Source organism: Phoca vitulina, unplaced genomic scaffold (assembly GCF_004348235.1).
Source record: "Phoca vitulina isolate PV1807 unplaced genomic scaffold, GSC_HSeal_1.0 scaffold40, whole genome shotgun sequence".
Taxonomy (NCBI): domain Eukaryota; kingdom Metazoa; phylum Chordata; class Mammalia; order Carnivora; family Phocidae; genus Phoca; species Phoca vitulina.
Window position 1 is genome coordinate 15513914 of NW_022589743.1, and position 27814 is coordinate 15541727.

A 27814-nucleotide genomic window follows, 5' to 3' on the forward strand; every position below is an offset into this window, starting at 1 on the left:
TATATATTTAGGTGCTCCTATGTTGGGTGCATTATTTTTAAAAGAATATATTTTTTTAAGATTTTATTTATTTATTCATAAGAGACAGAGAGAGAGAGGCAGAGAGAGAAGCAGGCTCCCTACTGAGCAGGGAGCCCGATGTGGGACTCAATCCCAGGACCCTGGGATCATGACCTGAGCCAAAGGCAGATGCTTAACCATCTGAGCCACCCAGGCGCCCTAAAAGAATATTTTTTAAGTAATCTCTACACCAAGGTGGGGCTCAAGCTCACAACCCTGAGATCAAGAGTCACACACCCCACTGACTGAGCCAGTCAGGCGCCCCTGCTTGGCACATGATTATTTACAAATGTTATATCCTTTTGTTGAATTGACCCCTTTATCATTATGTCATGCCTTTTTTGTCTCTTACTAGTCTTTGTTTTAAAAGTCTTTTTTGTCTGATGTAAATATAGTTACTCCAGCTTTCTTTTGATGTAATGTCTTTTTCTATCCCTTCACTTTCAGTTTGCATGTGTCCTTACATCTGAAGTGAGTCTCTTGTAGGCAACATATAGATGGGTCTTTTTTCATACTGCCATTTTGTTCATTGTTTTCTGGCTGTTTTGTAATTCCTGTTACTTTCTTCTCTTGCTCCCTTTGTGATTTGATGTTTTGTGGTATGCTTAGATTCCTTTATCTTCTGTGTACCTACCGTAGGCTTTTGCTTTGTGGTTACCATGAGGCTTAGATATAACAACTTATAAGAGTCTATTTTAAGTTGATAATTCAACTTTGAATACATTCTAAAGCTCTACACTTTTACACACACCCCCAATTTTATATTTTTGATGTCACATTTTATTTATCTGAGAGCGAGTGAGCGAGTAAGCACGAGCAGTGGGGTGGGGGGAGGGCAGAGGCAGAGGGAGAAGCAGGCTCTCCGCTGAGCAGAGAGCCTGATGCAGGGCTCAATCCCAGGACCCTGGAATCATGACCTGAACCAAAGGCAGAGGCTTAACCGACTGAGCCATCCAGGCGCCCCACTAAATTACTTTTTAAAGATTTATTTTAGAGAGCACACTTGTGAGTGTAGGGAGGGGGAGAGGGGAAGCAGACTCCCCACTGAGTGTGGAGCCTGACTCAGGGCTCTGTTTCACAACCCTGAGATCAGGACCTGAGGTGAAACCAAGTCAGACACTTAACCAGCTGAACCACCCACGTGCCCCTTTGATGTCCCATTTTACATCTTTTTATCTTGTATATCCCTTTACTAGTTATTGCAGTTATAGTTATTTTTACTACTTCTTTTAACCTTCATAGTAGCTTTTTTTTTTTTTTTAAGATTTTATGTATCAGAGAGAGCATGCACACACAAGCAGGGGGAGGGGCAGAGACCGAGGGAGAAGCAGGCTCCCCACTGAGCAGGGAGCTCCATTTGGGACTCGATCCCAGGACCCTGGGATCATGACCTGAGCCGAAGGCAGCTGCTTAACCAACTGGGCCACCGAGGCGTCCCCATAGTAGCTTTATAAATAAGTGACTAATCTACCACCTTTATGTTATTCTAAATTTTACTATATCTACCTTCACCAGTGAGATTTATACTTTTATGTGTTTTCCTGTTATGAATTAGCACCCTTTCTTTTTAGCCTAAAGAAGTCCCTTTAACATTTCTTGTAAGGCCAGTTTAGTGGTGATGAACTCCTGTAGTTCAAAACTCTTTCTCTCCTTCACTCCTGTATGACAGCTTTGCTGGGTAGAGTATTCTTGGAAGTGTTTTCTTTCACTGCCTTGAATCGGTTGTGCCCCTCTCTGCTGGCCTGCAAAGTTGCTGCTGAAAAATCTGATGGTCTTATGGCGGGAGGGGGGGGTTCCCTTGTATGTAACAAGTTCTTTTGCTGCTTTTAAGATTCTCTCCTTGTCTTTTAACATTTTAACAGCTTAATTATAATGTGTCTTAGTGTGTGTCCCTTTAGGTTCATCTTATTTGGACTTCTCTGAGCTTCCTCGATCTGGATGTCTCTTTCCTTCGCCAGCCAGGTTAGGGAAGCTTTCAGCCATTATTTTTCCACATAAGTTTTGTGCTCCTTTTTCTTCTCCTTCTGGGACCTCTGTAATGTGAATGTTGGTCCACTTGATGTTGTCCCATAAATACCTTAAGCTGTCTTCACTTTGTTCATTCTTTTGCTGCTTGATTGTATCAGGTAGTTCTCCCATTGAAACCCTCTAGTTTATTTTTCAGTTCAGTTAGTGTGTTCTTCAGCTCTATGATTTCTCTTTGGTACTTTCTTACATTTTCTATCTGTTGAAGCTCTGTGGTCACTCTTCTCCCCAGTTCAGTGAGCATCTTTCTGACCATTATTTGAACTCTTTTCTCAGGTAAATCACTTATCTCCATTAAGGACTTTTTCTGAGATTTTATCTTGTTCTTTCATTTGGAACATATTTTTCTGTTTCTTCATTTTCCTTGACTCTGCATTTGATAAAACAGCCACCTCTCCCAGGCCTGAAAGGAGTGGCCTCGTATAGGCGATGAAACAGTATTCAGTACGGCCTTCTTTTTGGTTTTCTCTCAGACGTTTGTGATTGTCCCAGCAGCCTATTTATTTTTAGTGGCTCCCAGTCGTTGCTCGTGTGACAAGACCTGTCAGTGTTCTAAAGGGGAGGATGTCACTCAGCAGCTTTTAACATATGCAGATAAACATAGTCCTGTGGGACTGCAAGTGTCAGTCTCCTTGGCCAGCAGAACCCAGTGATCTAGAGGTGTCCCCTGGACAGCAGTAAAAAAAATCAGGACACCAGACAAGTGTACAATTCCTTTCCAGGAGATACTGGACACTTGGAGTGGGGCAGAGGGAAAGCACAAAGATGGCGTCCCCTGGCTTTGGTCCCTGGAGCGAGCCCAAGTGGCCCCCAGGCGTGTGCCAAGGCAGAAGCCTGCCCTTGAGGCTAAAGCTCCAGGACAAGCAATAGCCTTTTTCACAGAAAAAGAGTTTTTTTTTCCCCAGTTGGCTGGCTGTGCAGTGCCCTGGGGGTGGTGGCCAGTGAGAATGGTCTCCTCGTTTGTTAGTCTCACGGGGCCCAGGAACGCAAGCCCTGCTGAGCACCAAGCTGGCAGGCAGTGGGTGGCCCCTGGGTGGCAGCCACCAAAACCAGGGCACAGACACATGGAGAAGCTCCTGTCTGGGAAATACTGGCATCCTGGAGAGGACTGCAGTGGATGCTTACATCCGTGTGTGTTTAACTTAGACGCCTGCCCCTCAGGCCCCAAGCTAGAACTATTTTTAAAGCTTTTAAAAAACGTTAAATATGAACATGTCCTATGATCCAGCCCTTCCGCTCCTGGGTGTTTAACCAGGAGAAAGGAAGGCGTATGTCCACACACATACCTACACATGAATGTTTTACGTCACGTTATACATCAGCTCTACTTGTAATAGCCTCAAACTACAAACAACCCACTTTCCATCAGTAAGTGATCAAACCACGAAGTGTCTGTGCCATGGACTAGTACTCAGCAACAAAAAGGATGAACTGTTGATACATGCAGCAACATTGGGGAATGTCAAAATAATTATGCTGAGTGAAAGCCAGGCCAAATGAAGAAACAAATCCTTTCAGGAGGATTCCATTATATAAAGTCTAGGAAATGTACACATAGTGACTGAACATCATTGCTTGCTTGGCAGGGGCTAGAGGGTGAGGGAGGGATGAATTAAAGGAGCATGAGGAAACCTGGAGGGGGTGATGGAGAGATTTATCATGTTGAGTCATGGTGTGTTGAGTGTATGCACAGAATTCAAAACTCATCAGGTTGTACACCTGGTCAAGTGGTGTGTCAGTCACACCTCAACAGGGCTGTGAAAGTACTTGTGATGGTTACCTGGGAAAAGCAGAGGGACAGGGAGGGGAGGAACACACTGGAACAGCGCTTATTGGTGCTCATCATGTCGTCAGTAAATGAACAGCTCAGAGGTCCAGCGTGGAAGACAAGGTGCAGGCTCCGAGTGCCGTCCGGCCCGTCTGGCCCCAGCAGCCGCCGCTCGTGCAGGTCTCCCTGCGTCTGGCCGAGCCGCTGAGCGGACCGAGGGTACAGGGGAGATGCTCTAGCTTGGTCTGCATCTTTCCCAGGCCCTGTGAGCAGTGCCTTATTACATTTCCTTTCAAAAATTTGCCTTTGTTACGGCCAAACCTGTACGTACGGTTGTTACACTGTGAGTTACGTGTCCTTAACAAAAAGCTGAGACTTAGGTTGCTGTTTCTTACTGGTACGTTCTTTAGTTAGCATGCTTTCCACTTGCTGGTTTTATTCCAGTCAAACCCAGTTTAGTAATAAAACCCAGGAGGAATTCTTTTGAACTTCCTGATTGGCCACATTGTTGCCTCCTTGTCTTTCTGCAGATCTGATTTGTATCCACTGTGATCAGCACTCTCAATTAGGACTTTCCAGATCCTGACCCGGGACTGCGGAGTAACCAGATTCCTCACAAGTGAGTGGGCTCCGGCAGCACCTTTGTCCGTGGCACTGAGGATGTTCTTGTCCAACTGCAATCATTTCAGGGGCCCCTGCGGTACCCTGGGTGGGGAGGAGTACACTTCCCACAGGCCCGGACTGTATAGTAGTGTGAGGAAGTGATCTGTCTAAAATCTCAGGAAACCAGTATTTTCTATTTCTTTTGTTACTGGTGTCCTATATAGACATTATATAATATTAAAGTCTTTTAAACACTGTACTGAGAGAAGGTAGATCTTCAAATATTAAACTAAAATTTAATTCCAACAAGCATCTGAAGCCCGTGGGATTCGTCTTGGAGTTGAGAATTGGCTGAGGAAGGTGATGTTCTCATTTAACCACACCCAGGGTCAGGTCAACTAAAACGCTCATGAACTTAGACTAATGTATTTTTTTAAGATTTTGAGAGAGAGCGTGCGCATGAGTGGAGGGAGGGGCAGGGGGAGAAGCAGGCTCCCCGCTGAGCAGGGGACCCTGGGATCATGACCTGAGTTGAAGGCAGATGCTTAACCGACTGCGCCACCCAGGCGCCCCTAATGTATTTATTAAAAAATTAAGTAATCTCTGCACGCAACGTGGGGCTCAAACTCACGACCCTGAGATCAAGAGTCACATGCTCTACTGCCTGAGCCAGCCAGGCACCCGGTAGACTAATGTAAGATCATGGCCTTCAAAGTGCCTGGGATTATTGCCATGGAAATGCCACAGCATGTTACTATTTAGTGATTAATTTATGAATGATGTATTTTAGAGCGTGAGAGTATGGGGAGGGGGGTGTGTAGAGGGGGAATCTTAAGCAGGCTCCACACCCAGCCTGAAGCAGGGCTCAGTCTCATAATCCTGAGATCACAGAGTCAGATGCTCAACTGACTGAGCTACCTAGGTGCCCCTTAGCTATTTTTTTTTTTTTTTTTTAAATAAAGGGCTAAGGTGACCATATGTCTTGGCTTTTCTGTAACTCATTCTGAATTCATTATCTTTTCAGTTTATAAAGGCAGTTCCTTGAATATATTACCTAATGTATCATTTTTATACTTTGATATCTTTGTACGATCTCTATGTCTAGAATTAGGTTTAGGAAAATATAGTCGTCATAGCTATGGAACTAGGCAAGAGGTATTTGAAGGCACATGGCTCTTGGAGCAATCAAAATTTCTAATTTCTTCCTAATTACCAGGGAGCACCCCCCCCCCCTTCAAAAAGAGCAAGGCCCTGCAAGATTGTTTTTCAGGGATCAGTTGGGCATGTTTGAGGTTAGGATTATTTCTAAAATAGGATGACTATTTCCATTTACACCCCCCCTTTTTTTTAATAGAATCACCAGAGAGCTGAGTTTTAACATTGATTTTACATGTTGTCTTTGACTACTTTTCCTATCAATAGAAAATGATTTATCTACATCCTTGAAAAAATGAACCATTTCTAATCCTTTCACCTTCCTATTCTACAAAACCAGAGAAGGCCGTGATGCATCCAGAATCGGGAGCATTGAAAGTACTGACCGATACCTATGTTTTTCAGGAAGGAGACGGTGACTTCGGATTCCTTGGTGGAGGAAAACCAAACCCTCTGGTCTTGCTTCCAACGATGCAAGTGTGATCGCTGGCATCTTCATGAGCTCCAGAGGTCACAGCACACTTCCACGGACTCTCATGGCCCCTCGGATGATTTCTGAGGGCGATGTAGGAGGCATCGCTCAGATCACCTCCTCTCTCTTCCTGGGCAGGGGCAGCGTGGCCTCCAACCGGCACCTCCTGCAGGCTCGTGGCATCACGTGCATCGTCAATGCTACCATCGAGATCCCCAATTTCAACTGGCCCCAGTTTGAATATGTTAAAGTGCCTCTGGCTGACATGCCTCATGCCCCCATTGGACTGTACTTTGACACGGTGGCCGACAAGATCCACAGCGTGAGCAGGAAGCACGGGGCCACGTTGGTGCACTGTGCCGCGGGGGTGAGCCGCTCGGCCACTCTCTGCATCGCTTACCTGATGAAATGCCACAGTGTGTGCCTGCTGGAGGCCTACAACTGGGTGAAGGCCCGCAGGCCCGTCATCAGGCCCAACGTAGGCTTCTGGAGGCAGCTGATAGACTACGAGCGCCAGCTCTTTGGGAAGTCGACAGTGAAAATGGTACAGACGCCGTATGGCGTAGTTCCAGACGTTTATGAGAAAGAGTCCCGACACCTGATGCCTTACTGGGGGATCTGAAGCCACCAAAGCGTGCATCAGCAGCCCCTGAGCAGGACCAGCATCTGCTACACACCGTCTGCTCCCCTCTTCAGCTTGCTTTTCCGATGGTTGACTTCTGGTTCTCCCTGAAGTGTTCTTTACACTGGGTGTTCAAGTTTATTTTAAAAGCTAGGGAGGGAGGGGAAGAACATGAGGGGAATGCACACATTGCTAGTAACATTTTTAAAACTAACAAACATTTTGGAATAGTGTTTATGAAAATCTTTAACTGGCTTTTAATCATTTTTAACAATTTGAACAGTTTAATAAACTGTTTGGTTCTGCTGTATTCTGAATCCCATGCCTTTAGGCATCATGGCAGGTGCGGGAGGAGCTCAGTGCAAAAATCACTTTGGGTCCTGATTAACCCTTTAGAGACCAGCTTTGCCCAAGGCTGCCGACCAAACCAATGCTTAGGGACGATTGATACCAGCTTCAGTCTACTGGATTAGCCCTACTCTTTCCTTTCCTATTAATTATTTAGTGACTCTGTAAGTTAAAAACATAAACCTTTATTATCTAGTTGTTAAGTAATTATAATGAAATCTGCTGCAAACACCCTCTTGGAATCATTGTGCCCCAGGACTATATTAGCATTATTTTTAATAAATATACCTGCATAACGTATTAGAATTTTTACTAAGAACGTCAGGGTGTGTATGTGGATGCGTGTGTTGATGCCAGAAGAAAGATGCTCTCCCCTAACTGCGTTAGAATATGGTTCCTGTGACAACTGTGAATGCTACTTAAAACAGACACCCCAGCTGGACTATGTCAGCGCGTCCCGTCCTTGCAGGCAGGCAGATACTCGTGCCATTCCCGATGCTGGAACAGTGTGAAACGGCATCGAGTGTGCACTCTGAGGAAGGGCACTGTTTTCAGCTGTCTCTCCGTAACTGGAGTGCACCAAAGCGGGGAGGCCTCCATCGAAGACACTGTTTAACAAAAGCTATGCCTTTGCTGCATTAACAAACACAAAAATGCCCTAGGCCAAACCTCAAGTGATAAGCAAATAACAATGGCTTCCTTTGTTGAAACTTGAAAATGTCACCCGGTTCACTGCTCCTAAAAAACATGATGACATAACTCCTCAGGGACTTGGTAGAAGTTTACTTGGTTCTCCCCTATTCCACACCCCTTACAAACTACTGGGAGTCCTCCAGCTGCCCTTGCGTTGTCACGATGCTGCCAGGTAGGTTGCAGCTTGCTTATTCGCGGAATAATTTTCTAGATTTTTGGCCTATTTTGGCAAGAAGCCATAAATATAATGCCCATGGCTACATGTTTATATGTATTATATTTTCTAGATCTTACCTGGTCTGTGGCAGTGGTTTCCATCCAAATTCTACTTTGTTTCATACCATTTACTTTTATAAACATGCACCATTGTCTAAATAGGAAAATTAAAATGAAGTTAATAGTTTCAACGGGGAAGCAGAGGAACCCATAAATGCTACATCAGCACATGATCAAACATCCATCAAGAGAACGAAACAGTCCACGGCTGTGGCTTCTCTAGGATGAAGGCGAACTGGAAGTCTTGTAGTCTGTGGATTAAGAGTCCAAAAATAACCTCCATACTACAGGCAGGGAACACTTGGTGACAGATGTTCTTGGTAGGAAAATTTCCTGCAGAAATCCTGGCCAGCACCACGACTGGGATGTAACTAAGTACTTAAGAAGCCTAACACCTTATCTAAATGTCAGAGCTTATTAGTGGGTCACAAAGGAAGGTGTGTGACCCAGAGGGCATTAGGGGAATTTCTGTGGTGATCCCCCGTGCCAAGCAAACATTGCAAATTTCTGTAATGTAAAGGTCCTATAGTCTTTCCAAAGCTTGAAATCACACAAGTCATTAAATAAAAGAAGGCATCCTTAAACGACAAAAAATAACGTCCGTGCATACAAAACATGAAAATAATTTAAAATATGCAACCTATAGAGAGTGCGAACTAGTAGCCGCAGAAAAAATAAAGCATGGCTAGTAACACACCCTGTGCCTCTTCTACCTCAACCGCGTCCAGACAAAAATCAGATTACACACGGCCCTAGAATGCTGAAAAGCAAAACACAATACCAAAAGAGAAGAGCGCTTACTAATCACCACTCAAGCGGTGGGGCTGAAGGCGCCTGCACGACTCGCGGTACGGAAATAAGTAACCTTGGTTACTGTTTCCAGGGCCACTGGACTCTGCTAAGAAGAGCTGAGGTGAAGCTGAATGCAGTGTGGAGCCATTCGAATTAACTTGTGTACATAAAGGACACGCAGTATTATTCCACACTCCCGAAATCCTTATTGGTGGCATGTGAGTGAACAGATGCTACAAGGGGGGACTATTTCTCATAGCCAAGGCCTCTTGGTGACGTCTGCTGTGTCCTCCCGCACCTCCCGTGGACTGACTAAACCCCTCATACTTGGTAAGGCCAGCGGCAATTAGCTTACATCCTGGAATCCAGGAATGGAACCATTCTAGTTAGCAGGTGAGCATACTTGTGAAAATGTCATTGACACAGGCCACTGCGACAGAGTAATAGTCCATATGGCATTCCCGAAAACTCTCCGCACTGTAAATTCTGCCTAACTGGGAGACACTCTTACCGCAGGCAAAGGTAGATTCTGTTATCACGGTTCCTTATGGAATGTACAAGGTACATTAGAAGCCTGCTTGAATCCTGGGGCCCTGAGGAGACGAGGTGCTGCTCAGGCTGACGTGGAGCACGGAGGCCTCAGGGAAGCCTGAGAAACCGGCCCACTCGTGTGGTTACTAACACTCCGCGAGCCCCACGGAGGACAACAGCCCTGAGGGTAATAATTCAGACAGCTGTGTCAGCTGCAGATGAATCTGGAGCAAAAGAGAAAAGCAGATTCATCTCCTCACTTCTCTGCACTCTGGGGCACAGCAAGGTAAAGCAGAAGCCTCAACAAGAGCTGTTCAACGAAAACATTCTATACCTTTCCTGGAGAAGATGGAGGCTAACGGGTGTAAGATGGAACACAACAGAATCCCTTCAAGTTTTGTCCTGAGAAGGGAAAACAATCTAATTAGTGATGTAAAGTAGCTATTTTATAGACAAAACTAATTTGTTCAGTTTATAAATAAAAACTAACGCGAGGTCAGACAGCCTGAGTCCTACAATGTGAAACACAAGATTCAGAGTCTCTTCATAAAGCACATAACTTAGAATTCAGAGAAATGTATGTCCTAGTTTGGCCTATTCTTCCCAGGACTTGACGATCCTTAACCATTTGGCTTTTTGTCCCCCCTACTGATTTTATGCATTCAGTTTAAGTGGCAAAGAAAGTTCCCTACACCAGATAGCAAGCATGAGCCTTCTAGAATGCCATCTCTTTTAGAACAATTTTCTTCCACTGCATCTAAGTCCTCTCCCGCTACCGTAAATAGCCATCTCACTGTTTACCTCAGTAGGCCAGGAACTCCGGCTTCTAGCCTGAACTAATTTTCAGGACTCTCACATAGATACTGCCAAGTCGGCAGCACCGGTCCCTGCACCACCATTTCTGGAAGTTTGGACACAGGCCACTGCAAAGAGGTTTCATTCAGCTGCCTTTCCAAATCTTGTCTGAACAAAAGGACCACGTTCAGTCTTTGAGGTAAACCAAAGTTTTCTGTGGAGGCTCCTAAGGGGAAGGCTATTCATCCTGACACACAAGGATTTGGGTCTTTGTCAAAATGAACATTCAACCCATTGCAAAGTGCCCAAGCATATTTGGAGGAAAAAGTCTTCTGGAAAGTTGACAGTGTTAGAAATGAACAAAAGGAGAATTGGTTCAGTTGTGACAGTAAAGTTGGTGAATCTACCCTTACCTACCTACCCTTGTTTTGTCCCACGGAGACGAGCAGAAGTTTTTCTATAAAAAGAACATCAGTGGACTCTGAGAAACAAACTGAGGGTTCTAGGGGGGAGGGGGGTGGGAGGATGGGTTAGCCTGGTGATGGGTATTAAAGAGGGCACGTTCTGCATGGAGCACTGGGTGTTATACACAAACAATCATGGAACACTACATCTAAAACTAGTGATGTAATGTATGGTGATCAATACAACATAATAAAAAAAAAACATCAGTTGAATCACAATTTCCCCTTTTTATTCATGTAGATATGGACAAACTAAATGTGGGTAAGTGCATTCTACTTCACAGGCCGACAGTGTTCTAGATCGGGGGAAGCCCTGGCTCCGAACATGCTTGCCAGCTGCAGTCCTGGAACTGCTTTTTCTTCAAACATCAGTTCTTCCCAGGATCAGTACTGCAGCAGCAAGTCACTCCTTAAAGAAAACTGTGGTCCACATTTTCAAACATCTTACCAGAGCGAGAGAGGAGTTAGCAAACTTCTGGTACCGCGTGCAGTCTGGGCAGGGCTATTTTAAAATACCTCAAGCCCCCAAGGCCGGCAGTGGGACCGCAGGGGACAAAGGTCGTCTGTAGGAAGGCCTGGGACCCCAGCAGCTCCTCCTCCCTGCCGTGGCTGGGGGGGTCTTCATACAGCTTCTGGAGGCGAACCTTCTGTTTCGTGCTCCCTGTCACCTCACGGGTTGTGAGGGAACCCCCAACCACCCAGTAGGTACTCCGTCGAGGAGCTCTTCAGAGCAGATCAGGCAGGATGAGGCCGGGAGGTTTTGGTTCAACACAGTTGATCCAGAAGTTGGCACAGCTGGCGTGATACTGGTGTCCCCCGTAGGCCAGCTTGAAACCGTCGGTCTCTGAGCTGAACGCCTGCCGGAAGGAGAGGGACAAGTGGGGCAGGTCCGGCTGCTTCTGCGGCCAAGTGCCGCTCGCTCGGCAGCCAGCGCGCCGAGCAGCTCAGACAGCCTAAGCAGCTGCGCAGGGAGCTACAGCAATTCCAGTGAGGAAGTTCTTCGCTGCTAATTAAAGGTCTAAAAAAATCTTTACCATTAAACCCAGTTTCAGCCAAAGGAGGCCAAATCTTTCACAGAAAAGGCAGACAGAGCTTGAACCGGGGGAGGCCATGGGGGTGGGGGTATTCATTATATGGGGAACTGACACAGCCAAGGGCCCTGGCTGATTTTTACCCCTCACTGTGCCGAAGGAGGCCTGCCCCGAGGCGGGCCGTTAACTATGCGTGCGATCCCCCACCGTCCTCCCGTGGGAAAGACACGGGATTGAAAGCTCTCGGGGACCAAGGCCACTGGGGCCTGATAACTGAATCAACATAATTAAAAAGTCCAACCAGGTACAGGGTTTGTAAAAAGAGATACTAAAGCACGTAAGAATTACTCCCAGACGACTAATGCTTACAGGGAAGTCCCACTCAGCCAGTCCTAACCTCAGCTCCCCAGGGCTTTTCTAAAGCACTACAAGTAAACAGAACTCCGAACCCCAATTTGTTTTTGTCTGATAACTGCGGAATCCTGCTGCTCTTTGATTTAATTCTCTGTGTCACAACTTCGTCTTCCAGAAGCTGCTCCATCTGTTACCTTGTGCATCACGGAGAAAAATGCCCGCAACAGCGGCAGCCAATCATGAGCTACAAGCACGCAAACAAGACAGGAGCGCCCCCCCGCCCCAGACACACCCGTTGGTTGAATCAAACGTTACGGGAACAGACAGGCCTCGGCAAAGGGCTCTCGGTCAGAACAGTTCAGGATGGTGGCGGAATCAGTGGATTTGCCTTCCACACTCAAAACTGAGATGGAGACACTAGGATAATGTGTGACCGGTCTGTACTTTTTTAGGGTGTTCTTCTGCGGGCTTCTCTTCTTTCTGAAGTAACGCCGAAACCATAAGGTCAACAGAAGTCCCAGAACAGGGCCTCGTGCCTCCAAGCGAAGCCTCCCACGTTTAACCTCCTCTCCTCACCACCCCGCTGTGCTCAGGGCGCCGAAGGGAAGGCCTCTGCCCCCGCCTCACGCAACCGCTCCCCGCACTGGCCTTTTGTAAGGACCGAGGTACTTCTGGGTCCGATTCCTGGGCTTCATCAAAATCCCTGCCTGCGGTCACAGGCCTGGCAGGAAGGGGGCCAGACAGGGTGGTCCCCGGAGGTCACGCGAGGGAGGCGCTTTGCCAGGGGCAGGGGAAAGGCGTGTCACTTACCCGGCTTCTGGAGTCCACGTTTAAAAGGCACACGCCACAGGCAAGTTCCTGAGCATTTTTAATCCCAGGCCGTAGCATACAAGAGGAAAAATCCAGGGAATTTTCATCGGGCTGTGAGGACAAGACAAATGGGTAAGGGCGCAGCAGTTCTAAATGCTGCTGGCTTCACTCCCAATCACTCAGCCCCAACAGGTCTAGCAGCAAATTGTCACTTCTGATCCCATCAGTACAATTACTCCATTTCCCAAACGTTTACTGGGTACCGGCTGTGTTCTAGGTGTTAGGGGTGCTAGCATGAGCAGCAAGCGGTCTGTCCTCTGAGAACTCACAGTCCAGGGTGGGTGGCCACGTAGGTACCAGGCGACAGGTGACAGAAGAGCTGCACTAGGGCACACGGGCTGGGCAGCACCTACTCCGACCCAAGGGAAAAAGAGCCCGATGGCAGAGGATGCTTCCTAGCACTTAGAAACACCTTGGCTCAGTTTCAAGAGGTATATGCTACGTGAAGGGGACAGGAAAGGGGAGGTAAGAGAGGAGACGGTATTTATTCCATGCAGAACAAGCAACACAGGCAAAGGCCTCTAAGCAAAAGATCGGCTGTGGGAAGAAATCTAGGGGGTGGGAGCCAAGCTTATGAAAGGAGGTAGGAGATGGAACTCTAGCATGAAGGCCTTGAAAGGAATAAAGGAATAGAAGAGACTTTATCTTGGGAAGCCACTAAGGGTTCTAACTGCACCATGACAGGATCAGGTCTGTATTATGGACAGATCCCTCTGATTGCAGTGTAGGCAACCAATTGCGGATGGCAATCCTCAAGGTATGGGCCTCAGTTATGACACTGTTGTAAGTGGTCCAGGAGACAGACAGTGAAGGAAGTTAGAACTAGGGAAGCAACAGTGGGGGATGGAGAGAAATGGTCACCTGAAAAAGCCTGCGTGATGTGTGAGATGTACAAGAAGGGGAGAGGCCTGGGCAGCCAACAGGATTTGCCATAAGGCACATGAAAGGAGACTCATGTTTGGGGCTGGGGGCTGGGGATAAGAGTTCAGTTTGCTGGGACGCTTGGGTGGCTCAGTCGGTTAAGCCTTTGGCTCAGGTCATGATCCCAGGGACCTGGGATCGAGCCCCGCATCAGGCCCTCTGCTCAGCCAGGAGCCTGCTTCTCCCTCTGCCTCTGCCTGCAGCTCCCCCAGCTTGTGCTCTGTCAAATAAATAAATACAATTTAAAAAAAAAAAACAAACAGAGCTCAGTTTGGTATATGCTGAGTTGGAACTGCCTGTGGGACAGCCAAGTTCTGATGTTATGTAAGCGGTAAGACAGATATATAGTTCTAGTGCTCAAGACTGTGAGATTTAGAAGTTATCAGCTAGAAAGAGAAATATAAATACAGCATACAGCTATTATCAGTCCTTACTTGCTATGTATCACATCAAGCTCTTCACATGCATTATCTAATTTCTTCCTTACAACAAATCTATGAAATAGGAGCATAGCCCAATGATTAACAGGGCAGGTCCCAACTTTGGAAAGCTGTTAATTTCTTTAAAAATTTTTTTCTTTTTTGGTGGGCAGCAAAGTAAGGTCTATTGAGGGACAGTAAAGTGATAGTACAAAGCTCCCAAGGAGGTAGGGGACCTGAAGGGGTTGCCCCTTAAAAAATTTTTTCTTAATTTATTTAAGTAGTATCTACACCCTACAGGGGCTCAAACTCATAATGCCAAAATCAAGAGTCACATGTTCTACTGACTGAGCCAGCCAGGTGGTCCTGGAAAGTTCTTCACTTCTTTTTCTTCTTCTTTTTTTTTAAAAGTAAGCTCCATGCTGCCCAGTGTGGGGCTTGAACTCACAACCTTGAGACCAAGATCTGAGCTGAAATCAAGACTCGGTCGCTTAACCAATTGAGCCACCCAAGCACCCTGAAAGCTCTTATTTCTTAAAAGTTAAAATACAGGGCGCCTGGGTGGCTCAGATGGTTAAACGTCTGCCTTCGGCTCAGGTCATGATCTCAGGGTCCTGGGATCAAGTCCCACATCGGGCTCCCTGCTCCTTGGGAGCCTGCTTCTCCCTCTGCCTTTCTCTCTCGCTCTCTCATGAATAAATAAATAAAATCTTAAAAAAAAAAAAATAAATAAAAGTTAAAATACATATCTACTATATGAACTTATATGCAATTCCACTCCTTGATATTTATCCAAGAGAAATAAAAACATGCTAACCAAGTCTTGCACAAAAAGTGTTCACAGTAACTCCATTCACATTAGCCAAACTGGAAATAGTACATCTCTATAGAAAATGGATTAAAAACCCATGGTATATCAATACAATGGAATAGGACTCACTGATAAAAGGGATCAAAGTGATATAACAATGTAAATGAATTTTTAAAACATGCTAAGAAGTCAGATACAAATACACATATATACTATGTAATTCTATATGAAGTTCTAGAACAGGCAACTCTATGGTGATAGAAGTCTATGGAAAATAGATCAGTGGTTATTTTTGGAATCAGATCATGGCAAGAGAGAACTTTAAGAGGTGATGAAAGCACTCCATAAATTGATAGGGTGTGGGCTTAGATGGCTAAATGTATTTGTTGAAACCGATTCAACTATGTATTTAAGATCTGTGCATTTCACTAAGTTATCCCTCAATTAAGAAAAACACTTGAATTATAAAACCAAAACAAAACAAGCCAAAAAAAAAAAAAGTTTCGGAAGAGTTTTTGTTTTTTTTTAAGATTTTAAAGTAATTTTGACATCCAATGTGGGGCTTGAACTCACAACCCTGAGATCAAGAGTTGCACTCTACTGACTTGAGCCAGCCAGGTGCCCCAGAAAAGTTGTATTCTTAATGTGAAGAAGTTTTAGATATACCTAAACAGATTTATTTTATTTATTTTTAAAAGATTTTATTTTGACAGAGACACAGCGAGAGAGAGAACACAAGCAGGGGGAGTAGGAGAGGGAGAAGCAGGCTTCCCACTGAGCAGGGAGCCCGATGTGGGGACAATCCCAGGACCCTGGGATCATGACCTGAGCCGAAGGTAGATGCTTAACAACTGAGCCACCCAGGCGCCCCACCAATTAATTTTGATTTTATGTGCCCTTGAGCAGAGATTTCTCAAACTTGGCACCACTGATAACCTGGATAATTCTTTATTGTGGGGCCTGTCCTCTGCACTGGAGGATGTTAAACAGGATCCATAGCCAATTTGGGGGCAAAATCACCCCCTCTTCCACCATTAAGAATGGACTTTCCAAAGAGAAAAAAAATATGCACACATACAAATACATATACACATATAAACATACACATGTACATGAGCTTATTATAAATATGTATTGATATAAAAAGACTGTGAAGCACACAATTTACAAATAATAAAATATGCAATCATCTTTACTGCAAATTCCTGAGTCACTTGATTCTCACAGTGCTTCTTCTGAAAACATTTGCCCAACTCTCGGATCCACAGTCAGCCTATGCTTGTGCTCACCAGAGCATGGATGCTGTGAGCACTGGTTGGTGGTTCTCCGTTAAGGACTGAGACTGAGGTGGCACAGCAGACAGATCTCAGAATGTCCCTCATCTGTCAGATATGTGAATGACTCTGCTGAATTGGGTAACGGTTCTCAAATACTGGAGAACATTTCCTCAGCTTCTGATCTATTCACAATATAGCATTTGCGGACCTCCTTGTTATAAATACTGCCACCGTTGTGATTTCAAGGTACCAACGTGATGTCGCTGAACATGGTGCTGGGAAGAGATGCCTGCAGTACCATCCTATAGTGTTTCCACATGTGAATGTAACAGACTAGGGTGACCAACTTCTTGGTTTGTTCAAGACTGTTCCAATTTCAGCTCTGAGGAAATCCCTCAGTCCTAAGCAAACTGGTATCAGTGGTTGTCCAAGGATAGACATAAGGAACCTCAAAAGCTAAGAACCAAGTAGGTGGGAACAAGAGGTAAGGATGGGAGTCGATGGCAACCAAGTAAAAGGGTCAAACAACTCCTATCTCGAGAACCCCAAACAAGAGCAGTGTAAGTCAGGTGTGAGCAAGTCAGGGGGTTACCAATGTGGGCTCAGAAAGAGGTCTGAATTTAAGATGGCACATGTCGTGCAGTTTGAGTTGATCATGTGAGCAGGTGGCCGAAGTGCCATGGAGACAAGAGTCCCTGAGGCCAGTGGCCAAGGATCTGGGAGCCTGGCATGTTGGGTGGTTTGTCCTAGTGGATACTGAGGTGACCCAGGATGATGGCAAATTCCTGCCAAAATAATAGCTACATCTTTTATACTTAGTTTAAGCTGAACCCCTGAGGAGTTAGTGTACTGTTTTTGTATTTGAAAAATTGTGTTATTCTTCCCTAGGGGAAAAAAAAAATGGCTCCTCCCTACAAAAATGTATAGATTATATAGGTCTCATCCCCCCCCCCCCAACTTTTTAAAAAAGATTTATTTGAGAGAGAGAGAGAGTGCGCATGCACGAGCAGGGAGGATGGCGGTAGAGGAAGCAGCAGACTTCCTGTGGAGCAGGGAGCCTGATGTGGGGCTCGATCCTAGGACCCTGGGATCATGACCTGAGCCAAAGGCAGATGCTCAACCAACTGAGCCACCCAGGCGTCCCTCCTCATCCCTTTCTTTTTTTTTTTTAAAGATTTTATTTATTTATTTGACAGAGAGAGACACAGCGAGAGAGGGAACACAAGCAGGCGGAGTGGCAGAGGGAGAAGCAGGCTTCCCACGGAGCGGGGAGCCCGATGCGGGGCTCGATCCCAGGACGCTGGGATCATGACCTGAGCCGAAGGCAGACGCTTAACGACTGAGCCACCCAGGCGCCCCTCCTCATCCCTTTCTAATTTGAAATCATAAACTGTGTATTAGCTTCACAAACCTTTCTTAAACTAACCTGAGCTGAATCCATTCAGATCACACCTAGGGAAGGAAGGACAGACAGTTCTCAAAGAAAAGGGGAGGCAGATGTTTCACCGATATGCATGAGGACTCTGACCTTGAAATGAACCTACATGGCCTTAGCCATAGACAATAACTTTTCTTTTCTAATGCAATCATGGCCAACTCTGGTCAAATCTAGAAGCAGGTTGTACTATACTTTGTTTGCTGTCCAATTTTGTCATCTATAAAATGGTTAACAATTTCACTTGTTCTTCCTACCTTCCTCAGTTGCTGTTGGGACCCTCAGAGATATATAAAAAGTTCTCTGAAATGCTCTAAATGATTATTAAAATTATTTACCTGACAAAATCTAACAAGCTTTTTTAAGAGGTTAAAAAAATAGTAGCACTTCTATAATCTATGTTACAGATATTTATCATGTTACGGAACAAGGGCTATTTGAGAAATAATTAGAATCTGGGAAAACCCAATCTTGAAATCAATCCAATTAAGAAAAGCCCTTTAATATCTGTTTACCAAAGGCATAAGGAAAGCGAATGAAAAGGTCATATTGTAATCTCCCGTGAAAATCATAAGGCTCTTCATAAATTACCCTGTGGTCAAATTAGTCTTTCAAATGATAAAATTAACCTTTATAAATAAGCACAACTATAAGCAGGGGGGTTGTTTTGTATATAGAGGCAGCGGGACACCAATCCATGGCCATAATTCTTTAAGAAGGTACACCCTCTACAGGCCATTTTAAATTGAACATCACCTACATTAACTGGCAAGTGTTTCATGCATTTAGTAAAGATTTTAATAAGTAGTTACAGTATAAATGGCCTGAATACAGTAAGTCCCAAAGTCAGACTGGGATATATAAATCCCGAGTCTTTAGCCAATAATAAACTGTTAAAATGGTGTCCAAGAAAATTATTATCAAGGAAGAAGAATTTGGTAGTAATTGGTGCTCTTTACAAATATCCTCATTATAATTCTTCTGGACAAATGGTAGGATGGGCACTTCCTATTCCCTTAAATGATGCATAGCCTAATAGCATGCAGAGTCAACAGACTGATCGTAAGTCACACGTGTCACTTCTGGGAGGAAGCCTTTAAGACTGATGTGCTGTTTGTCACGTTCCCTTGACCCTCCCCCGGTGATTAGCTATGTTCCACATGGTGGAGGCTTTGTCCCCTAGGTCCCTGAGTGAGAAGGACCTGTCCACAGGGACCCCTCCAACTTGACATGGACATATAGCAGAAGCAACACAGCTCTGCGGTTTTACATCACTAAGACGGTGGGGGGAAGTGTTCCCATAGCAAACCCGACCTAGTCTGACTAATACAAAAAATGATCTAGACACAGTTCCACAAGTAATTCTAGACTTTTGGTGTGAGTTACAATGTAACCATTTTCATTCTTAGTTTCAATGTTTTGTCTAATTTTTCCTATTGCTGCCCTAACAAAGTAGCAAAAATTTAGTTGTTTAAAACAACCTCAATTTATTCTCTTATAGTTCTGGAGGTCAGAATTCTAAAGTCGGCCGGCAACATAGCATTCTTTCTGGAAATTCTAGGGGAAAATCTGTTCCTTTACCTTGTCCAGTTTCTAGAGACCACCTGGACATTCCCTGATTCATGGTACCACCTTCTATCTTCAAAGCCAACAGCAGAGAATCTGCCAATCTTTCTCTTTGGTCCAACTGTCATATGGCTTTTTCTCATGCTCACTTTATGCCTGATAATCCAGGATAAATTCCCCATTTAAAGACCCTTAGCTTAATCACATCTGTAAAGATCCTTCTACCATATAAGGTAATAAATTCACAGGTCCCAGGGATTAGGACATGGTCATCTCTGGGGGTGTGTGTGCCTTATTCCATCTACCCTATCACCTTCTGTCAACTGAGGATAGCCATGCAGAAACAAAATGAAGATTTGGTCTCTAAAACAACATGTGCACCGGCAAGATGACAAAAATGCTATCATTATTAAAAATAAACTGACCTCCTGACATGCCACAGCAATGGGAAGTTAAGTACTCTGAAATTCACTGCTTATTTCACATTGGAAGGAAGTACAAAAGAATCTGTATTGTACTGAGGAAAACAGTGGAATCAAAGCCTGTGTGATTTTCAGTTGACTGGAGGTTAGGAGACTAATAGTCCTGTCTCTCTTCCAAGATTTTATATGGCAAAATGGATCCGTTTCGTTTTCCAGGGCTGAGTCTGTCTTTGTTCCAAACCAACTGCACTTCATCTCTTAGGTAACCATTCACTCATCTCACTAAAATAGATGATGTTTACCTCCTGAGAAACGCCCAGCTCCTTCACAGTTTGCGCCCAGAGGTGCATATGCTTCCACCACGAGAGGGCGTTGGTGCATAAAGAGCGCGCTGAAACTCGGCCGGAGAACTCCCCGCTTCAGTAACTATCAGGGAGCCACCGTCTGGAGTCTGGGGCTGTGTACTTTGCTTTCCTCAGCCCAAGCACCACTACTGTGACAGAGCACTAACACTCTAGGACTTTTTCACCGAAGACAGGTACTGCAGCTGCTTCTTGATGGGAATAATTTCATGATGTCTTCACGGAAGAAACAAGTCTATTTTTTAGCATCCTGGAAGCTGGCATGGACACAGTAAGAAGAGTGGACTTCTGAAACTCACGATCTCAGGGTTGTGACATCGAGCCCCTTCTGGGGCTCCGCACTCAGCGCAGAGTCTTCTTCCTCCTTCTCCGTCTCCCTTTGCCCCCTCCCACCCCACTGGTGCTCTCACTCACTCTCTCTCTCTCTCAAATAAGTAAATAAATCTTTTTTTTTAAAGATTTTATTTATTTGAGAGCGAGCGAGCATGCACAAACAGTGGGGAGGGAGAAAGAGTCTTAAGCAGACTCTGCACTGAGCATGGAGCCTGACGCGGGGCTTGATCTTACGACCCCGAGATCACGACCTGAGTCAAACCAAGAGTCGGACACTTAACCCACTATACGACCCAGGCCTCCCGTAAATAAATCTTAAAAAATAAATAAATAAAACTAGGATGTGCATTCAAATTGCTGATTTGTCAGTTTCAGGCAAGGTTCATCTCTGAGCCTCAATTTCTTCAGCTGCAAATGGGGATGGTACTAGTGACCTCACAGGACGGCTACCAGGGTTCAACGAGAATGAATGGAAAGCATACAGCACGACACCTGACAGGTTCTAGTGCAAAACAAACTATTACAGTACTGGAATCAAGAGCCCGACTATGGCAATTTGGTTCACTAAGGAACTTTAAATTTAAATTCTACCTAAAATGAAACAACGGTATAAATAGTTACAAGCTTCCTATACAACCTCGGTCCTGCTTCTCTCTAGTAATGATTTCTTTGCATTGAGTCTCCCATCCAGAGTCCCTGGAGTTTGCAGAGCTTTGTTCCAGCTGAACTACACAGATGTTGGTTTGTGTCATTTACATTCGCATATCTATTTTTAGAGTAAAGTTTCTTTGTGACAAGTCATATCTTATACTTCCTCTGGAGAATGCACACTATTCCTCATGCAGTGGGCAATTCAAGCAAGTTTTATAGACCAAAGACCTACAAGTTATCAAAAGGCAATGACATGGTATAATCAGGAATAGTAACAAGAACCAAGCAGAGAAGGATAGTTTTTCTGTCACAGCTAACTTGGTGAAAAAGGCGCAAGTGGAAAAGCATGGGTAATTAGAGGAATGAATACTCAGTTGTGTTCATGTACAATTTGCATGCATTCCTGGGTTGTCTAGTTGCAGGCTAATTAATCCCTATACTGTTACCCTGTGTCTAAAAAGAATGTCAGGTAACATCACTCACTAGACAGAGATGCTAGATATGGAAGTTCCTCATGGGAGCTCGATGGAGAGGGCATGACTGTCTGGCATCTCTTCCCATTTACCTCACTTTCTGCCACACTGAGGGATTTAGAATCACCACATGTGAACAGGGCAACACTTCCCAGGTTAGATGGGTAACCAGACCCAACAGGCTTTCTTTGAAATCACAAAAGCAAATTCTATGGCTTTTTTTTGTTTTAAAAGATTTTATTTTTAAGTAATCTCTATACCCAATGTAAGGCTCCAATTTACAACCCCAAGATTAAGAGTCACATGCTTGGGGCGCCTGGGTGGCTCAGTGGGTTGGGCATCTATCTGACTCTTGGTTTTGGCTCAGGTTGTGATCTCAGGGTCCTGGGACTGAGCCCCGCATTGGTTCCATGCTCAGCAGGGAGTCTTCTTGAAGAGTCTGTCCCTCCGCCTCTCCCCTGACTCACACGAGTGCATGCTCTCTAAAACAAATAAATAAATCTTAAAAAAAAAAGAGTCGCATACTCTACCAACTAAGCCAGACAGGCGCCCCCCTATGGCTTCCCTAAAAAGGTCTGAACAAAATTAATCCTTGGTATAAAAAAAATCAGAACAGGGATGACAATCTCGGAGTGGGATGATGACAAAGAACGAGCATAAGGAACCCTTCTGGAATGATGGGATAGCCTGTATCTTGATAGGGGTATTAGTTGTTTGGGGTACACACTTGTCAAAGCTCAGTGGTTTAAGTAACACAACTTACTGAGTGGTATAAGCGAGGTTTGCATTTTTCTAGAGGCAGGCAGGCAGGCAGGCCGGCCTGGAGGGGCAGTCTAGGAGGCCAGCCCTTCTCACGAGCAGCAGCGGTAGCACCGGGGAACCTGCGAGTCTGAGAAGACGTGCACAGATGAACCTGGCTTCCACCTCACCCACTGACAGCAGCTACACCTCAAGAAGTAAATACACGATAGCAACCCACGCCAGGATTCTCCTCAATTCGTCCTGGCCCCAGACTGAAAAGCATTCATACAGAAGGAGCTTGGTTAAGGTGCTTGGTCTTTCATGATAATTTTTCTTCAAAGAGCTCAGGACAAAGAAAGATGCTCTGCTATCACAGTCATCCTTTCCTACCAGCAGCAGGAGAGAAGAGATGGGTAGCTGACCTGAGGTATTTTTTTTTAAGATTTTATTTATTTATTTAGAGAGCACAACCGCAAGTGGGGTGGGAGGAGAGGGAGAGAGAGAATCTTAAGCAGGCTCCACGCCCAGCACGGAGCCCAATGCAGGGCTTGATCTCATGACCCAGAGATCATGACCTGAGCTGAAACCAAGAGTCAGACGTCAAATGACTGGGCCACCCAGGCGCCCCTGATTGGAGGGTTTGTAAAGAAATCTAGTTTTCAAAGCATTAATTACATGAGAAACTGCCACCAAATCAAAGAGTCTTACAATCTAAATGGAAAGGGGGAGGTTCTTAAGCTGCTCTCTAGTCCTGGGATATAAAATAGGGGAAAAATGTACAGAAAAGAACTTGATTTTTCCTATCAAGTTGCTGCCAGGAGAGACACCTGGTGTTTCACCTCATTAACTCAGATGCTAAGTAATGACCCTCTTTCCCCAAAAAGGCTTTTGCACATCTCTGGTTTTCCCCACCCAGTTTGCCCATTTCAAGGAGGCAACAGAGTATAGTGGTTGAAGAGCAGACTCCTGACTTTGAGACTGTACCCAGGTCTAATATCTTGGTGCCTCAGTTTCTTCACCTGTAAAGGGGGGAGAATGATAGTATCTACCCTCAAAAGTTCTCTATTAAGTAAATTAAAAAGTTAAGAGTTAAGAACAGGGAATAGCACACGGTCAGCGCTCAGTAAAAGTTGGCTGATGATGATGAAGATATTCACGCTTAATCTGGTTCACGTTAGCACGAAGTTAGGAAGCAAAAGATGGGTGAATTAGGAGAGACCCAGACACATCATCTCTAGATTGCTAATGCTTGGTCTTAGATATCTTGTTGCTATAAAAACATGTCACAGATGAGTTTTGAGGTAAGACTCCTGTAAGACTAGCCAGAGAGGCTCAGATGAAGTAAAGGTAACACCACAGTGAACTCCATGATAAACAACTGGTAACATGTCCTTCCCTGTCCCACAGCCACCCTTGAATGTCATGAGCCAACCCACTTGGTTTGTAGCTGGTACTTAGAAACATTAGAAAACCCAAGGTTTCATCACCCAAACACAACCCTATTGTCACTGTGGCTTAGTTCCTTCCAGCCCTGTAGTAGCAGTTCTGTGTTATTTCAAACTTGGTGCTCCTTTAAACAAACGGCCACACAACATCCTAATATGAAGATTCACACAATTGACTTGACTGATCCTTTAGATTTTTCACTCTTACAAAGAACAACTTGTGCATTTATCTTGCTTCTTTTTGTGAGCTTGTATTTAGAACTGTTGCCTTGGGAAGTTTTCCTACAGGCGGGACTGCTGAGCCAACTACTCTGAATGTAAGTCCTTTAATTCATTTGACTTTTACTGGGTATTTATGCAGTGCCTGGCACTGTGCTCACATAGAGAACAAAACATGAACAACATGTGGTCTTGGTCCTTGTCCTCAAGGAGTTCACAGACAGGGGGAAAGTATATTGCTAAATACTCTTTATAGGGTGATACCGATTTATATTTCTTAATAAATTCCCTAAGGAATCATCCCCATTTTACCACATCGACCCCATTAGGATTCCAATAAGCAAACCAAACAAAAACTGGGTTTATTATTAGGTAGAAAATGAAATCTTGCTTGGGTCTGAATTAATGTTTACTGATTAGCTGTGCCTCCCCTTTCACAAGTCACATCACGGTCTTGCTCAGATTTTACTGGGATGTTGGTCTATTTCTCGTCTACTTGCAGGTTTTCTTTACGGAGCAAAGACGTGAGCCCACCGTCTGTGTGCCCTGCTGGGCTATTTCCCAGTTCCCATTCAGTCTATTTTCCCACATTCAGAATGACTTCCACTAACTTGTACTTGGAGCTACGCCATTTGGCCTATATGCAGAGATTTCCTAAGAAACGACTCAGTGAAAACTACTGCTTTATTTGCTGAAAGGAGGTTGAAGATAACATAGGTTACATTAGTTTCCTCTTTACAAAAGCCCACAAAAGAAATGCTTTCTGGTATCAGTACCAGGAATAATTATGCGTCTCCCAATAGTGGGTTTATTTTTACGTTATGAACACAGTGAATCACGGAACTCATCATGTCTTCTTTAGGTCAATTCCTAGGAAGGGTAAAGTCAACTAACTGTACAGCTCACCACTAGCAAATGTAAGCCTTTAAAAGCACACACTTTTGTATACTTAACTTCATTCCTGGCTTTATATTATCTTCCCTCCTTTCTTCTTCCCCTGTTTCATTTTTCTTATCCATTTATTTAAAAAATTTAAACCAGTTATTAACATTATGAGGTATAAAAAGTGCGTATCTAGTTTGAACAAAATTGGAAGGCTCAAAAGGGTATAAAACAACATGTACAAAGTCCCACCAAATATTGCATTAGAACACAAAGAAATAAAGGACACGGTCTGGCTTTTAAGGAGCGGACAACCTAGCAGGCAAGAACCAAGCAAACACAAGATTATCAACAGGCACGTTAAGTGCTCGGACAGAGGGAAATGTGGCTGTGGACACACAGGAAGGGCATCAAATTCAGACTGAAGGGCTCTTTGGAATGACTTCTGGGAGAAGCAATGCAGAGTCCAGAGGGAAAAGCAGTCTAACAGAGAAAGAGGCAAAGGCAGTCCAAGGGATGGAAAAGGCCTTATATATTGAGCTAAGGAGTTGAAACTTGATCCTGAAGACTATGGAGAGCCCACTGCAGGATTTTAAATGGGATTTAAATGACACGACTAGACTGGCATTTCAGAAAGAACAGGCTGGGAGGGTGTGCAGGACAGATCGATAAGGGATAACAAAATGAACCAGCAACTCTAGCGATGCAGTCAGAAGTGATAAGGACCTGAGTGATTTAATACATTAAGAAAACTGAGGTTCCCTTTTTTTTTTTTAAAGATTTTATTTATTTATTTGAGAGAGAGAGAATGAGAGAGAGCACATGAGAGGGGGGAGGGTCAGAGGGAGAAGCAGACTCCCTGCCGAGCAGGGAGCCCGATGCGGGACTCGATCCAGGGACTCCAGGATCATGACCTGAGCCGAAGGCAGTCGCTTAACCAACTGAGCCACCCAGGCGCCCCCCATTTTTATTATACTTTCTAGCTACGATTAATATGTAAGAATGCTATGAGTTTTTGCCAAACTCAATAAATTTAACCTCTTGAATTCAGATTTCTGTATTTCATATCACCAGATAAACATAATTTTATCTCTTCTTTTCAAATATTTATACTTCATTTCTTATTGTACTGGCCAGAACTGTATTTTTTAAAAATAATTACCCAAACTGTATGATTTTAGGCTATAAATTGAAAAATAGTCCAAGGGAACAAAATAGAGATTTTGGAAATGATGTAAACTCTTTAAGAACTTAATATTACAGGGGGGCCTGGATGGCTCAGTCGTTAAGCGTCTGCCTTCGGCTCAGGTCATGATCCCAGGATCCTGGGATCGAGCCCCGCATCGGGCTCCCTGCTCAGCGGGAAGCCTGCTTCTCCCTCTCCCTCTCCCCCTGCTTGTGATCCTGCTCTCACTGTGTCCCTCTCTGTCGGATAAATAAATAAAATCTTAAAAAAAAAAAAAAAGAACTTAATATTACAAACCAGAAGCAATGTAACAATGGTGAGAAGATCCGCCGTTGAAGGCATGTTGTTGGGAGAGCTGGTGTCCGCCTGCCTATCAGCACAGCACCGTAAGAACCGCTTCCCACCCCACGGCTGCGGGCCCGCTCAGATGGGTCACACAGTTATATGTGAGGGGGAAAAGAGAAAGGAAGAAAATGGAATAGGATATTTATTCCAGCTGTGGAAGGAAGATAAATTTCTGACTATTGTGAAATAAAGGATATTATCAGAGACAAACTGAATAGGTATGAATATATAAAAATAAAATAGTTTTGCCCAATGAAATGGAAAACGAAGGGAAAATAGAAGACGAAGAAAATAACAGATATAAGCTTGCCAGTCTATGTCTGTGTGTATATATAAATCTATTACAAATATGAAATACGTAAGGTTAATAACAGTATTTCATTGAATAGATGGTCAAACGGTCAAAACAGATAGATGATCAACTTACACATAAAGGAAATAGAGTAAATTATCCTTTGGAATACTGCAGAGCCTCTACGAAATGAATGAAACATAAAAACACCTGGAGGGGGGCGCCTGGCTGGCTCAGTCAGTAGTGTGTGTCTCTTGATCTTGGGGTTGTGAGTTCAAACCCCACATTGGGTGTAGAGATTACTTAAAAATAAAATCTTTAAAAACAAAACAAAGAAAACAAAACACCTTTAGGGACTCACTACACACTTGCTAAATGAAGTGGCGGACAAAGAAAGCTGGAACACAGTGTAAAGAAAAGTACACTTACATATTGTTGGAAGCACTGCCTGCTAGCCCAAGCTCTCTGGAAAGCCACACAAGAAAAGTAACAACAGCTACGTATGAACGCACGCACGCGTGCAAACACACGTTCCTACCTTTTAAGTCCACTTGGAGGAACTATATCCCGGAAAGGATAAATAGTCATTTGTTTAACGAGATTCAGATGGAACTATTCACAACAGGAAGAAGTGGAAATAATCCAAGGACCTAAGCAAGTAAAAAGGCTAAATGAACCACAGGACAGCAACAATGTGTGTTGCTCAGCTTTTTAAAAGGACACATATGGGGCCATTCGGAACTAGAAGAGCAAACACAGGAACCCACTGAGGCTCTGCAAAATGCGTGTCTATGTATGTGACTTAAGAAGGATGCAGACAGGGCGCCTGGTTGGCTCAGGCGGAAGAACGTGAGACTCTCGATCTTGGGGTTGTGAGTTTGAGCCCCACGTTGGGTGGAGAGATTATTTAAATGAATAAAATTTGGGAAAAAAAGAAGCAGCAGGATGTTGACAGAGTGAACGTTTTCCTATGCTCTTGATTTCTGTGGCACCGCAGGCCCAGGGGCTAGCAAGAAGCCAAGCTGGTGCTATTCAGCTAACGGTACACTGATCTCCTTCCTTCACCATAAGTCCCACGATCCAGCAGGCACCTCACCTTCATACTGCAGGAAGTGCCGCCGCAGGAACGTACACTTCGCTTTACCACTGAGGTTTCTGGAAAGGAAAGCAAGTGC

At 44.5% G+C, this 27814-nt stretch overlaps 2 protein-coding genes across 16 annotated transcripts in view; one reads left to right on the forward strand and one right to left on the reverse strand.

The window, feature by feature from the left end:
- DUSP14 (dual specificity phosphatase 14) overlaps nt 1-10621 on the forward strand; it is a 28041-nt gene extending 17420 nt beyond the window's left edge. For 4 of the 5 annotated variants that reach the window (XM_032428822.1, XM_032428823.1, XM_032428820.1 and 1 more), the window contains exons 2-3: nt 4384-4472; nt 6017-10621. In XM_032428822.1, the coding sequence (XP_032284713.1) occupies nt 6109-6705 (597 nt within the window). In that variant the 5' untranslated portion in view covers nt 4384-4472; nt 6017-6108 and the 3' untranslated portion in view covers nt 6706-10621. The remainder of the gene's footprint in view (nt 1-4383; nt 4473-6016) is intronic. The other variant, XM_032428824.1, reaches the window with a different exon arrangement.
- A 209-nt stretch (nt 10622-10830) lies between these two features.
- The window catches only part of SYNRG (synergin gamma), a 77874-nt gene continuing 60890 nt past the window's right edge, over nt 10831-27814 (reverse strand). For all 11 annotated transcript variants that reach the window (XM_032428526.1, XM_032428520.1, XM_032428518.1 and 8 more), the window contains 2 exons: nt 12800-12910; nt 10831-11461 (listed from right to left, as the gene is read on the reverse strand). In XM_032428526.1, the coding sequence (XP_032284417.1) occupies nt 11330-11461; nt 12800-12910 (243 nt within the window). In that variant the 3' untranslated portion in view covers nt 10831-11329. The remainder of the gene's footprint in view (nt 11462-12799; nt 12911-27814) is intronic.